Source organism: Ictalurus furcatus, chromosome 22 (assembly GCF_023375685.1).
Source record: "Ictalurus furcatus strain D&B chromosome 22, Billie_1.0, whole genome shotgun sequence".
NCBI classification, from domain to species: Eukaryota; Metazoa; Chordata; class Actinopteri; order Siluriformes; family Ictaluridae; genus Ictalurus; species Ictalurus furcatus.
In genome coordinates this window covers 15,067,869-15,083,748 of record NC_071276.1, presented here as the reverse complement: position 1 = coordinate 15,083,748, position 15,880 = coordinate 15,067,869, and the positions used below count along the sequence as shown (strand labels likewise).

The following is a 15,880-nucleotide window of genomic DNA, read 5'->3' as shown; positions in this document are numbered from 1 at the left end:
CTGACATGTACTGCCCTTTTCAGATCCCCCCACAACATTTCAATGGGATTCAAATCCGGGCTTTGACTAGGCCATTCCATAACCCTCGATTTCTTCTTTTTGAGCCATTCCTTGGTGGATTTCCTAGTGTGCTTAGGATCATTATCCTGTTTAAAAGGTCCACTTTCGGTTCAACTTCAACTTTCGGACAGATGGCCTCACATTATCTTCAAGCACTCTTCGATATGATCCAGAATTCATAGCTGAATCAATGAATGCAAGCTGTTTTGGGGTACCTGGAGACTTCATTTTGAATCAGACGGTGTGCTCTAGTGCTGAATTTGCCGGGACGGCCAGTCTTGGACAAATTGGCAGTCGTTTGAAATCTGCTCCAGTTAGTGGAATGAAGAATTTCAAATAATTTGGAGATCTTTTTAAATCCCTTGCCAGACTCATAGGCATCACCAACCTTTTTTTCTGAAGGCCTTAAAGAACTCTTTAGATCTTTGCATGATGACACCACACACCTCACAAAGGGAACACCAGACAGTAGCTGTGAGAGGGGTATAAATAAGACCGGTTCCACCTGCACTCCCTAAACAGGTTCTAATCACTGGCACCCAATCTTGAACACCTGATTCTAATTTTATGGATTTGAAGGTGTGATAAATGTAGGGGTGTTCTTACTTTTTCCATATGACTGATCTGCTTTTTGTTCATTTAAATTGTGAACATTACTACAAAATGTCAATTTTATGTGTCGTTTGATAGACTTTATTAACAGGCACTGTTTCAAAGAGGATCAAATGTTTGTTTGTCCAAATATGTCAAAAAAAAAAAAACTACTTATTTCTTTTTTCTCACCGATATTTGGATGCTTGAGCAGTCGACAGATTCGAGCCTCTCGTTCGAGCTTCTGATGATCTGCAGAGAAGATGAATGTGTTAAAACATCAGCAAGACAGACACAGTAAATATAAAACTGAGAATGAGGCACAAAACCATGTACCAGCACAGCCAAAACCCTGTTAGTAATACAAGAAATTGGAGATACTGCATATTGTGTGCGTTTTCTCTTGTTGTTTCATCGGGCGTACAAGACAGACACAGTAATCAGTGATAATAATATTCATAGGTCTTTATAAAGCCAGAGAGCAGTGTGAGAGGATGACTGAGGGAAGACAGCGCAGTGACGGGGCTTTGTGTCTGAAGGAGAATGAACGTATTAACATTGCAGAAAGGAAAAGGTCACAGGACGCCACCCAGCTGTCTTTAGTCCTCTCATTTAAGGACACGTGATGACACGCTGATGATTTCAACCTCTGCTGGTTTATTTGGTGGCAATCAGTAAATACTGCTCTAAGAGCTGAGGTGATTAACGCCTTAGTCTCATTATTACCATGCTGACACAGAGAGAACGTAAATGATTACGAGAAACACTAAGTCATTAGTCTTCATTGTGTTCCAGTGGTCACGCATATAAAAATCATTACAGCTCTTCTATTCACCTCCAGCCGACCTCTACCCATAGTGCACATGATGTGTGTGAGTAGTGTGTGTGTGTGTACGTTGCCTACACACTAACTAATCCCCATTTTTTTTTCTCCCGGAGCGGGACAGCTCTGCTTAGGAACTGACCGCAGGCACTTCAGCTCCCTCCCTGCAGAGTGACAACACTGGATGACGAAACTGGATGACGCTCGAGCTGATCAAAGGTGTCAGAGGGCCAGCTGACCACAGCAGTGTTGCATGTGGCTAGAGCTCAGAGCCCAGATCACCAGTCTGCATCATCAGCCTGCGTTTCATTCGTGCGTGCATAACGGACAGCCGAGACTATTCGCTTTCTATAATTCACATATGCGACTTATGCAAGCCTAACTTATATTTCTGATGCACCCGAACCTGCTGAAGCCCTGAAACAGTAACACAAGTTAAAACTAATAGTACCTAAGTAGTGCTCTCGAAAGAGACCACATTTACAGTCCAATTCAAGCGCATAGCTGTTGTGCAAGGGTCCTTATTTTGGACGAGCACATCTGCACCCGGAATCATAATGAAAATCTAGCGCAGTTTCTCTAGCCTGGACTGAGACACGGTGAAAGCAGGAGGGCAGGGTGAGGGTTAAAGTTCCTCAACGAAGCTCTAGTATTAAAGCAGCAAGGTAAATAAGGCATGAGAAGGGCGAGAGAGAAGGGAGGAGGAGAAAGACAGGATGAAAGGTAGAATGAAAGGGCAGGGAAGAAAGAACAAATATGAAACAGAAGGACAGAGAAAAGAAAGAGATAAATCCCTGAGCAGATGAAGGGAGAGAATAAAGAGCATAAGTAATATAATCACTGGGTGAAGATACAAAGAAATGCCACGGCTGCTGCATGAAAAGCAGCACTAAAACATCTTTGTGTGCGTGTCTTTAACCAATCTAGGCTTGCACATAGACGTGGCAAATTAAAGAAAAAAACCAACGTAGTGTCTTAGTAAGGTGTCGGGCCACCGCAAGCTGTCTGGACTGCTTCGATGCACCACAAGTCTAGGGAACTGTAATGAAGGGACGAACTCCTTTTTCCTAAAAGATATTTCCTCAGCTGGTGGTTATATGACGGCGGTGTTGAGCGCTGTCTAACACATTAGACCAAAATCTTCCACAGGGTGTTCAACTGGGTTGAGATCTGGTGACTGATTTATAATTTACTTCCTTTTCACACTCGTTAAACCATTCAGTGGAACATTGGTGCCTGTAGATGTGGGTCAGGCTCCCACTCAGGGGGTTTCATCATCAGTCTGAAGACCTCGGTGTTGACTCAAACCATGCCAACCACAGAATAATGCCACTGAAACCTGTAATTACATCAGTGATGACCACAGTGCGTTCAAGCCACAATGTTTACTGTTAAAGCTGTAAGCAGTCATCTGCTGAAGCTGGGGTTGAAGAGACCTTTCCCGACTTTCCAAGCAAGACTTCCAAGTCAAGAGGGCGTTTTCTTCTATTTTTTTTATTTGGCGGTCAGAAATGCCGAGTTATATGCTTTAATAGAATCACTGTTTGGTTGCTTTTTTCTTTAATTTGTCACTGTCTATACAGTATTGTGCAAAAATTTTAGGCACCCTATTGTTTTAGTACAAACTTTGCTATAGATTATTTTATTTTATGACTTCTACGTTATCCAGTCAGTACAAAAACATTTTAGATTCCCAAACATTAGTTTTCCAGCACAAAATGAAATGTTACAGAAAAATGTTTGTATGTCAGTAAAGAAAACAGCAGATTAAGTGGTAAGAGACACTTTTCAGACAAAAAAAACATGATGAAGGCTGCTGCATTTTGCTGCAAAAATAAGAAGCAAGTGTGACAGTCAAAGTCTCCAGAAGAACCGTGGCTGGTTCTACAAGATGCTCAATAAAACTCACAGCTCATTTCCTTATACAACTGCACTAATTCCACCTGAAACGACTTTTTTTTAAGCAAAAGGGTCATCACACCAAATATTTCCTTTGCTTCATTTATTACTGTTTACTGCTCTTTATAGTATTTTTTTAAATGGAGAAACATTAGAGGATCCTTGATCTACAACATTTCATTGCATGTGCCTAAGACGTTTGCACAGTACTATATGTCCAGAAGGCATTATGGTGTTATGCAAACTAAAGAGCTCCAGACAAATTAAAGCTCAGGAAACTACATCATTAACAAATCTGACTTTGCTGAAGGTCATCCAGCTAATACGCGACAAAATTAACGAGAGCTGGGGGACCAACTCACCAGATATGCTATCTCAATAAAGCTTGGTTAATATTATCCTGACACCAAAAACTGTCTGAAACAATATACAAACACTTGCTTTTTCGACCCGTTCCTCTCAATACAAATTGTGGTTATAGTCAGTCAAGGACTTCTAATTAAGCTGTAAAAAAGTAGAGACGCATTGTGCACTGAAACATTCTACGGTGCTAAACAGCTCATGTTTTCAAAGGATCACATGCATTAGCCCAAACCATCCTAGTTTGGTAGCTATCGTGGCATAAAACTGTGTGTGCCTCTCATATCTCTGAGAACAACTAGCACAGGATCCTAAATGGGACACCAGTGCAGAACTGATGCGTCGTGTGAGTTGCTGGGAAATCCAGGTCACCCTCCACTGCACTCGAGCACATACACACTAGAATGCAGTGCCTATATTACACTGATAGAAGACAGTAGCCGTGTGCTTGCTTAAGATTACGGCTTTACACCAATACGCGACATGAAAACACGAGGAAGGCTTTCCCAGGGTGTGGTTTTAGTTTTCTAACATTGATTTTATCTAGCGAGAGCACTAATGCCCCATTTTGTTAAGCCCTGGACAAATGTGTATTCAGCTCTTGCGCAGTGGTTTCTGAGGGTAATGAGCACTGCTCAGTGGTGTGAGAAGTGGACATTATAATGGAAACTATCATGGAAAGCTCAGCAATATTCGCAGGAGCAGTTTCAAACTAGAAGACAATACGTGCAAACCAAGCTTGGCCAAATATTGGCTAAAATAAGTGCTGGGTCAGTCAAAACACTTTTTGTAATAGTTGCTGAGGTTCTCTGCACACTGAAAAGAAAAAAAATTGAAAAAAAAAAAAAAGAGAAAAAAATCTGGCCTCTGTCAACAAGACAAGGACACATCTAGGACTTTCAACCATTTTTCTTATGCGTTCTGACATCGTTGAAAAGAACAAAAACGTGACGTGATAATTACTGTGGCTGACGAGAGCGTATTTACGTTGACATTTACCTCACTGACATTTATCTCTTTCTAACTGCACTCTCCATATTTGGAAAAACACAGCCTCCATATCCCTTGGAATTTCCTCACAGACAGTTCTAGCAAAACCAGTTGTTTTATTCAACGCTCATATCCCAGTTTAACTGCTCGCCTCAACAAACAAACAAACAAACAAAAACAAACACGCACAAACATCTCCCTGAACACTGGCTGGCTGTCACCTTTGTTGATTTGTGCTGACCTTAACTGCCAGGCTTCAGGGATTTCGACACACTGCACGCATACCGACAGTGTGCGCAAAATCACAAAAATATTACATCACGGCATTTTCACGATACAGGATATACACTCACCAACCACTTTATTAGGTATACTTGAACCCCTTTTCATTCATGCAGTTATCCAATCAGCCAATCATGTGGCATCAGCACAGTGCTAGATCATTCCGCTACAGGATAAGAGCTTCAGTTAATGTTCACATCAATCTGATGTGAATGGCCAAAAATGTGATTTCAGTGACTTTGCCCAAGGCAGGGTTGTTGCTGCTAGTTTAAGTGTTTCAGAAACTGCTGATCTTCTGGGATTTTCACACAGAACGGTCTCTAGAGTTTACACAGGATGGTGGGGGACGGGGACAGGGACGGGGGAGACGGATATCCAGTAAGTGGCAGAGTTCTGTGGGTGGAAACGCCTTGATGATGAGATATATCAGAGGAGAATGTCCAGACTGTTTTGAGCTGACAGGAAGGCTACGGTAACTCGAATAAGCACTCTTTACAACCGTGGTGAGCAGAAAAGCATCACACGATGCGGAACATGTCGAACCTTGGGACGAAAACCACATCGAGTTCCAGTCCTGTCAACCAAGAAGAGAAATCTGTGGCTACAGCGGGCACTGGCTCAGCAAAAATGGACAGCCGTATACTGGAAAAAAGTTGAGTTGTACAGTATAAGGCAGACCACAGTGAGAAATTAAAGCTACACCAAGAGGGATCTGAATGAGAATGCTTACTTTCTAGTGAGGGATTTTGACCCGAGTGCTTCAACAGAAAACAAGTGGAGCGTAACCAGGCTTGTTTGTGGTTACTTCTGGACTCTTCTTTTGATTTATGACACAGGTTGTAAGTAAGTATATGTGCGTGTCGCCCAGATCATGGTTGTATGGGTCAGATGAGAGTCCTGTGATCCAGGCATGTAGCTATGCTTTCACGTGCTCTCACACACACACACACACACACAAAACAGCTGCCAAGTGCCATGGCTGCCTTCGCAGTCACGGCTCTCCTAAACCACTTCGCTCACTCACGCGCACGATCACTCGCAATCACTCATCTCTTGTTGTTCGGTTTTGAACCCCTTCCTGGCAGTTTTACACATCTGTCTGCTTCTAATATATCCATGTGTGTGTTTATCGCTCTCAAATTCGGTTCTTCTTCCCTCACGGTCAGTTAGTCAGATATGTGCCTAAACTTACCACATATCACCCATTTCTACACAACGCATGCTCATATTTCATATCACGTTACACAAAGTAATTTTTTTTTTAATAATTGCACATAATGACACTGCAGTTACAATGATGATATGTGCAGAACTGGTGCTCAAGAAGCAAACATGTTTACAATGCTGTCAAACTGACCCAGTTCTCACCGTCACGAACACGAACAGATGAACAAAAATGATGGATGGTATCTGCGGTGGCTGTGTATCAGTAACATTAGCCACCATCCTTTATACTGTACTCAAAAACACAGAAATCCGATCGAGCCTCTAAAGGGACATGGTGGTTATTTTTTGTTATACCACAGTATTCTCCAATCTGAAGGGTTCGAGTGCATTCGTTTTCTAGAACAGCATGGTAGTTATGGCTGTCATTTAAATGGTAGTTTTAAATTAATGTGCTTGTTCTGATATTTTATTGTTTCTATAGTAACAGTTAATTTCACAGGGACTTGTACGGCAGACGCTCCACATAAACTAAGGCTGACAATAAACGGATTAAAGCAACGTGGTGTTATTTAAGAAAGACAAAATGTACAAGCGTTGATATTGTGAAACTTTTTGTTTTCCTCCACAGTAAAGTCTTCAGGAGCAAGGTTGTTGTTTTTTGGGGGTTTTTTTTTGTGCTTTCTGGTTTCTCATTTCTCATAACATTAAACAAACTATGAGAGGCTAAAAATGGTGATGTATTGTTCATAAATAAATAAATAAATAAATAAATAAATAAATAAATAAAGTAAAACTGTTGGCAAATTAAAGGGGCGGTCACACTAGACTTTCAGCATGCGAAATTTCTTGGGAGACCGCTGCAAATATGGGTGGTAATCGGATGTGACATCACATGCCAATGTTAAAATATACCATCTGTTCCTGTATGCAGCGACATCGCAATCCAAGCAAAATGTTGATTTTATATTCTTTTAAAGCTGTGTTGTATAAAACTGGATGGTGTGACACCGCTATAAACCGGTGCTTCCGAAACCTTAGATTTTCTCAAGAGGTCACGCTGTGACCTGTCCATCTTCTCTTGGTCACGAATTCACAGGTCAGAGTTCACCAAACTTGAACTCTGGAAAGCAGCGAAATGCAAAACTTGGGCTGCATCACACCACCTGGTAATGGACTACACACCACGTCGTGTTTTATTCCTCAAAGACAAGTCACGTATCGTACGCCCTAAATAACTACTCGCTGCAAACGAGACGAAGGTTTATCTACAAAATAAAAACAGGAGTTTCTCAATTTGCGAGTGTTTCTCGATCTCGCACGCCGTTTCCAAAGCCCAAATCCAACAGAGCGAGTCTGTTACAGGAAGGGGTCGAGGTTTTCTGCCTCAGTTACAGAAAGGTTTTCAGATTGACGCCACTGCGTCTTTATAAAACCTTTAGCTAGTTCAATAGCTAACTGTTTCACAGCACATTTAAACCATCTTAATCCTTATAAAAAAATAGTTTTTTTTTAAATGGTTAAACACTTTTAAGAAAATTCATATATGAGTGAGCAGGTTGTTTTATTCCTTACCTAAAGTGTGGCCATAAATGTACTGCACATATTGAAGCCACGTGAAGACGTACAGGAGTCCCTGGCATTGCAAATTCTCAATTTTCACACATTCCTGTCTAATAATTAACTAGAGGTCATGTATTAAGTATGATAATGTACTTATTTTCTGGGCTCTAGATATTAACACATGGCCTGGTAATATTCATTTGTGGCTGTGCCTTATTAAAAAACAACCCCTGTGTCCCCTCAGCGGCTCTGTACAATCCTAGATTTGGCATAACGACTGTAAAATTATCTAGTGCATACTATCCACCCCACCCTCATTATATGACACCGGCAGACGATCATATTCTCTACCAGTTTTCCAAATCAGCTGCATAGCAAAGTCTTGGGAGTGAAATACTTGTTCGCCACGATGACCAACGTAGGCTGTCAAATTCTCAGCAACACCTGGCCAAGCAGCTGCCCGATTCAGTTTACAGGCAGGGTGACATAGCTACACTCCTCTCGTGCAGGATGCCATCAGAAAACTGCTCTCTGTGGAGCAGGTGCAGGCTGGAGTCTGTCTGACTGCCATGGAATTCGGCCTTGGCAATAGCTCTTACTGTGGAAACACGTGTGACATGACGGCTAGCAGTGGACGAGATGCCGGTAGATACAGGACACTGAAAGAAATCTGTCAACTAGTACAAGTTTGCAAAGACCAGTTAACCTCTCCGTTGCGCAGAAGTACAAAGACAAGTCACGTATCGTACGCCCTAAAAAGCTACTCGCTGCAAACGAGACGGAGGTTTATCTGCAAAATAAAAACAGGAGTTTCTCAATATGCGAGTGTTTCTCGATCGTACACGCCGTTTCCAAAGCCCAAATCCAACAGAGCGAGTCTGTTACAGGAAGGGGTCGAGGTTTTCTGCCTCAGTCACAGAAAGGTTTTCAGATTGACGCCACTGCGTGTTTATAAAACCTCTAGCTAGTTCAATAGCTAACTGTTTCACAGCACATTTAAACCATCTTTAACCGTTTTATCAAGCTTAACACTTTTAAGAAAATTCATGTGAGTGAGCAGGTCGTTTGTGTCAAAAATGATATTTTAGCAAAGGAAGATATCTAAAAAAAAAAATTTAAATAAAATAAATGGGGGGGGGGGAGTTCATTAATAATTCTCATGAGATTATTATACGATTGTTATGATAATTTCTAGACAAAAATTATTCTATTGCTAAATCATTTTGCTTTTTTTCTAGAAACAAAGGCTTGGAAAGAGCAAATTAGACCCTTTCAAGCTTGAAATGAGTAAAAATATATATCTAGAAATAGGCTTAGTATAAGTGTAAGGCTTATTATGTCTTACATTTGTTTAAAATCTAATAAAAAGAGAACTAGTAGTTAAATTTGCCTATGAGCAAGATATTTTTACTTCAATATAGGAAATATAATCTTTTTGCAGAGTGCATGCTTTTAAGAAAAATAGAGGAGCTGAAATGTTCAGTGAAAAGAAAAAAAAAAGTAATGAACACACAACAAGACAATATTGTTGAGTCGTAAAATAGAAAAGCCTGTCTGTCCAAACGTCTTCTGTTATTACACCTGTTTAACAGGAAAAAGGAATCGGACGCATTTTGGTTGGAGAGCATTTTCAATATGCGTGTTTATGCTGTCTAAGTCATTTAGCGTGTGTGTGTGTGTATCTGCAGCACTGGTTTATGGCACAGCACCTCGCTATTGTTACACTGATTGTTTCTTTTTTGCGCATTCATTTTAATTTGGTGAGTAATCATCGACGTGGTTTTGTACAGGAAGTAGGTTCAGAAAGGCATTTCCTCACCTCTGGCCGAGAGTTTTTTGGTGTTGATGATTTTGGCAGCGTACTCTTGGCCTGTGCACAGCTTCACACATCGCCTCACCACTGAAAACGCTCCCCTAAGGAGAGGGGGAAAAAAAGAAGAAAAAAAAAACAGACAGTATTAAGAAACAAATTCAAATATCATGCCAACTTCAACGTTCAGGCAAGACAAAGTGCTGGTGTGGCTCGTCTGGATTTTTTCTAATATCCCTGCGATTTTATATTTTAGATATAGAGATTATATATATATATATATATATATATATATATATATATTATATATATATATATATATATATATACACACACACATATCTATATCTATCTATATATAGTCCTCTCTCATTCCTCCATTGCACTGTTCTTTCTGCACACTCAGCCGTCTACGTACAATGAACCAGCATTGTTCTGGTGTGTGCGTGCGTGTGTGTGTGTGTGTGTGTGTGTGTGTGTGTGTGTGGTGTTAATAAAATATTAATGTCTGGACATGGACTACATTAGGGGAGTTTTTTGTGCTTAATAAAATCCCAAGTGATGACATGAGCAGAGGCAGCAACTTCTACATTTAGAACAAATTTGAATACAGTTTTTAAACACACACACACACACACACACACACACACACACACACACACTTACAAATGCAAAGCCTGCATAAACCCAAAGTTAACTAAAAATGCACGCAGATAATCATTTTAAATAAAATAAAAATAAATTGCAGTCCACCATACCGGGATGTGTGTGGAAGTTTAACTATGTAGTAAATAGACAAAATAATAATCTGGCTACACAATAAACTGTATTTTAATCATAAGATTAACCTGAAGTTATACCGTATGAGTTCTTAGAGATAAACTGGTGGTTATCTGTTGATGAATTTTTTTAATGAGTCTGTGTTCGATATGTAGTACACGATACAATTAAGTGTCTAAGTCTGATTCAAGGATGTATGCATGTGAAGGAATATAGGTATATAGAAATATATAGAAATTTAATGAAAAGTGCTGCTTTCTGTTGATTTAAATAAAAAATTAAATGATAAAATGCAATAAAATGATCAGTTCCTAAACCGGCTGAATAATTGTACCTTCAATATTACAGTCCTGTTACATAGAAATGCCAAACGGACCTGCGAACAGTTTAAATAGATCGTATTTCATATTACAAATATCTACAACCCTTAAACCTCTTCGTTAGTGCTTAAGGCATGTTCATACTAGCGAGCGACAAAGAGAGAGGTGACTATTCATTTTCGATGAACGTGTACAGCACGGAGCTGCGATTTCGGTTTGCGTGATCTAGGACAACTACAGATGCGCGAATGTGACGCGTGTGCATGAATGCGCTGATTCAGAGCTCGTGTCCGTCTTCCTCTACACTACAGCCCTCATTAGTAGGACAGCCGAAACGTCTGGGGGAAAAATAATAATAATTTTTTTTTTTTTTTTTAAATCGCTCTTCAGTCAGCCAGGTAAACGGTACTGACTGCGAGACTTTACACGTGCACAAAGGAACGCACTTTTGCAAACAGCAGTCTGTTGTAGATCTTTAATACGCTCTTCCAAACCCAAATGCAAACTCTGGCATCATCATCGCCATCGTTATCACTGGTCTTTGCTCTATTGACATTAAATAAGACTGTAATAAGAGCATAAATCCTCTAACCAGGGGGCATGGTGGCTTAGTGGCCCTGTGTGTGTGTGCGCGCATGTTCTCTCCATGCTTCAGGGGTCTCCTCCAGATAATCCGGTTAAATGCGTTTAGGCTGATTGGCATTTCCAAATTGTCCGTAGTGTGAATGTGTGTGTGAATGTGCCCTGTGATTGGTTAGCAGCCTGTCCAAGGTCTCCATTGCCCTGGGATAGGCTCCAGGCTCCCCGCGACCCTGTGTAGGAGAAGTGGAATGGAAAATGGACAGATGGATCCTCTAACCAAATCTACAGGTGTGATCTACGCACTCACACAATCCGCCGTATATAAAAATTCACGTGAACATTCATACTCGTGTGACTGATGTCGGCTACAGATAAATTAGCTGACTTAAAATCTTCAGCAAATCTTCCCGTACAAGAAAGAACAGCAAAGCAAGATGTATGGACGTTTATAAAATAAACCATGGTTTATATTTGGGTGCAGCTTTTGAAATGCAAAGGGGGCAAGGGGATGAACTCTATAAAACCCTGCGTGATCAATATGAAGCAGGTTACCATGACAACCGGGGTGTAAACAGACTTGTGGTGTGGGACGGAGGGAAAATTTAAATGATTTTATATATATATATATATATATATATATATATATATATATATATATATATATATATATATGTAAGTCACCAGAACAAATCTCTCTTACACAACAAAGACGACTCTAATCACTACTGAGGAATTTATCACACTTTTTTCCCCCCATGCAACCTTAAACACACCGTGGACTGAAGTGTTTGTTCACACTCCCTCACAGATCTCACAGCATCTCGAGCCGTACATTTGCACTCTGTGGTGACATTTAGTGACCCGCTCCTACTTGCGTCACAACTGTGAGTTTATCAGAGCCGCTTTTCTACGTGAACGCACACTCTGATCATTTTATTTAAGGCGTGTTCTCGCACCGTGTCTGACATGCCCGTGTTTCCATATTTCACATGGAGTTAAACATGGAGCCTACCATTTATAATACACGCACGTCGGCCCAGATCCCTTCGCTTCGTTTCCTCCATCCTTCGTTAATTTCATACTACGGTCAATAGTGCGTCACTCATTTCCTCACTATGCTCCTTGCTCCAGATTTATTCCTCTCAGGTACAAACAAATACAGCCTATTCGTATATAATCACAGTATTAATATTCTACAGAAAATAAGACCCCATTTTAAAGACGCAGCTTGTAATGTTTAACAATGTTGTGTTTCTAGGCATATTAACAATTATACAATTTAGATGAAAAGACAGAAAACAATTAATTACAATGAAACGGTGCCTCCCAGGACTCCAAAATTAAAAACTTTAGACATGATCTTACTTGACTTAACTTCAATATTTATGGATTTTAGCAGGAAAACACTTACTAATGAATGTACAATAGTGTCATGTCTAGGAATTTATCGAGTGCCTCCTCCACCTTTTTAAATAGCCAATAGCGTTTAGCTTACCTCACAGCCCGGGCTAAGCCATACTTGACGTTGAGTAGCATGGACGCAAGCCCGAGCAATAACGATGCACTTCTTAACCAATTAACAGTTGGGAAACTGAATAAAATGTGCCTTCAAACAGCAAAAGACACATTTATGACCCATGCTTGCTGACATGATTCCTCTACAACGGGATTTTTTTTTTTTTATTTTTTTTGCAACTTCTATTTTTCATTTATAACATTATGGATTTACATTTATAACATTGGGGGCGGGACACTTCAGATTCTAGAGAGCATTTGATTGGACAGAAAAGGTGAAGTGCAGAATGATGTCATCAAAACTGTTGATCCGTACTGGTGATAGAGAGAGACTGTAAATTTTGAATGCTACTGTCAGAGCTGCTGTTACAGAAAATTAATGTGACCAATCAGATTTGAGAATTCGACAGCGTGGTGGTATCAAGAAAATAATTTTTCAAGATGAGATTATATATATATATATATATATATATATATATATATATATATATATATATATATATATATAGAGAGAGAGAGAGAGAGAGAGAGAGAGAGAGAGAGAGAGAGGGCTGTGCGATATGGCGGTACATATCACAGGGTGAAAAATTTTTTCCTGTATCTATATCGCTAATGTCACGAAAGCCACTTCTCAGCAGCAGATTTACATCACTAAGGTCAGAGCTAGGAGCAACACGTGGTGTACTGTAAAAAAAAAAAAAAAAAAACAACCTCAAACTTAAACAAGCATGGAGGAGCGTGGCGCAGAGCGAATCTCCTCACAACACTTAGACACAGAACAGACATCATCCCCGCTAACAGATGAGGAACCTGAACCTAAACAGAGCCTTCATTCTTTCAGATACCTGAATAGTATGTTTTAATATTGACTTTTTATGCTTTGTATTCCCATTTTGACATTTAGTTATGCTTTTCAGTTCTGTTCAATGTCACTTCCAAATAAAAGCAGAAAAGAAAACACACCTTTCACTGGTGTTTATTTCACAGAATGAGCAAAAAGCAGTCATGTAGTTATTCTGTACAGATAATTTTTTCAGCAATAAAAAAAAGTGTAATACATCATGATTTTATATATATATATATTTTGAAGATAGAAAATGGATGGATGGATCCTCATATGGATCATTTTTATATACGCTTATCCTTCAGGGTCACAGGGAACCTGGAGCCCATCCCAGGGAGCACTCTGGACGGGGTGCCAGTCCATCACAGGGCACGATCACACACCCATTCATACACTACGGACACTTTGGACACGCCAATCAGCCTAACATGCATGTCTTTGGACTGGGGAGGAGACCCCCACAGCACGGGGAGAACATGCAAACTCCGCACACACAGGGCAGAGACGGGAATCGAACCCTCAACCGTGGAGGTGCGCTCTCCATATCAGGATATAAGGATATATTTTGTCCATATCACCCAGCCCTAAGATGCAGAATTAATATCAGTTAAACAATGAGATGCCTAGAGAACGGATTTATAACTGCGCAGTGGCTCGCTGAATTGAATTTGAATCATGAAATCCCTCGAGATTCCTCCATTTCATCATTTCCATCCTGGTGTGAAGTGACAAGCTCTACATGCATTACACAAACGCGTCCATAAAAATAGAAATATGCAGTCAGAAACACTGACACACGTTCACTTGTGTCCTGTCTCACCCCATAACCTTGACTGCAGCAGCGGACGTTACCCTGGAGACACAATGCTCCAAATGTTTTAAGGATTTGGACGAAACAGAATTTTGTTGTCAATGTTGTCTGCTTTATTACTTTTTCAGAAAAGTGGTCCAGCATGAAATCTATAGGATTTTTTTTTATTATTATTCTTATCAGAAAGCGGTTCCAGCATGAACCTAAACTAACCTAGGTGGTATATTTTAACACATTATCTAATGATCAGAACATGCTCCAGCATTAAAATAGGAATATGAAACAGCATGAATTTATGTGACGTGCGGTGCTGTGCGCATGCGCAGAAACCCTTAGTAGGACGTCAGGCTTTATAGGGGGTTTTACTTTTTCGGTTTCCGCCTCACACACACACACACTGTACATACACATACACACGTCATGCAGAATCCCAGATGTTGCGTTTTTATCATTAAATCGTTTGCACATCTGCATAAAAAGCATGATATCATTAGAGGAAGACACTGACATTTAACCCAAGGGGGGCGTGGCTCCAACCGCACGAAGAAAGTATGGCAGCGTTTCACACTTTTACCTGCAGATTGCTGGAAAATACATTTACAACTCACTGAGTTCCGTTTAGTAAACATGTTTATGCCCGCATTTATACATTTTCTAAATGTTTACTAAATGAGAACGCAGCAAAAAAAAAAAAAAAAGTTTTTTTATCTAGCCACTACGCCAACATTCTGTGAGCTAGCGTTGACGCTAAACCTACATGAGCTGTCACAAAAATCCCAAAAAGCTGCCTAGAGCACGTCACTAAGTAGAGAGCAGAAGCCGTGGTGTTTATACCCGGTGTAGTGCACTTATATAGGGAGTGAGGAGGAATTTGGGTTTCAGCCAGTGTCTCAGTGCAACACCACACCTTCTCTCTCTCTCTCTCTCAAACTCCGCTGTTTGCTTTTGACAGCTCCAGCTCCGGGCGCGCGCACGCACGCACACACACACACCATGTTTCACATGCAAAATAACGGCGGATGGGTGCTCAAAGTAGAGCAGACTGTTACTTACTTCCCGAGCTCTTCGTATAGCTGATATTCGTCCGTAAATCGAGTGCAGGTCGTCGTAGCCATGTCTCTCTCCCTCTGTCTGTGTGTGTGTGTCTGTGTCTGTGTCTCTCTCTCTCTCTCTCTCTCTCTCTCTCTCCTCGGTTAGATTATTGACACTCTCTTTTGATACAGCTTGCCTTAGCCCTTAGCTAGCTACACAACTAGAGCTAGGTCTTAGGTCAGGTGTCACACACACTCGACCCTCTGTTTTGCCTCGTTTGTTTGTAAGCCCTCTTCTTCTCTATTTTTGTTTGAGCTGCGGGTCTTCTGATAACGGACGTTCTCTCGCGTGCGCGCTCTCTCTCTCTCTCTCTCTCTCTCTCTCCCTCGCGCGCGCTCCTTCTCCGAAAAGCGTTGTTTAGTCTACCCGTATTCCTGAAGCCCTGCCCCTTAAC

General features: G+C 40.7%; 1 protein-coding gene across 14 annotated transcripts in view; it reads right to left on the bottom strand.

The window, feature by feature from the left end:
* The window catches only part of camk2b1 (calcium/calmodulin-dependent protein kinase (CaM kinase) II beta 1), a 73,469-nt gene extending 57,633 nt beyond the window's left edge, over window positions 1-15,836 (bottom strand). For 8 of the 14 annotated variants that reach the window (XM_053610312.1, XM_053610316.1, XM_053610314.1 and 5 more), the window contains exons 1-3: window positions 15,448-15,836; window positions 9,552-9,646; window positions 844-903 (exon numbers count right to left, since the gene is read on the bottom strand). In XM_053610312.1, the coding sequence (XP_053466287.1) occupies window positions 844-903; window positions 9,552-9,646; window positions 15,448-15,509 (217 nt within the window). In that variant the 5' untranslated portion in view covers window positions 15,510-15,836. The remainder of the gene's footprint in view (window positions 1-843; window positions 904-9,551; window positions 9,647-15,447) is intronic. The other 6 variants (XM_053610322.1, XM_053610324.1, XM_053610321.1 and 3 more) reach the window with 2 other exon arrangements.
* Window positions 15,837-15,880: the final 44 nt, after the last annotated feature.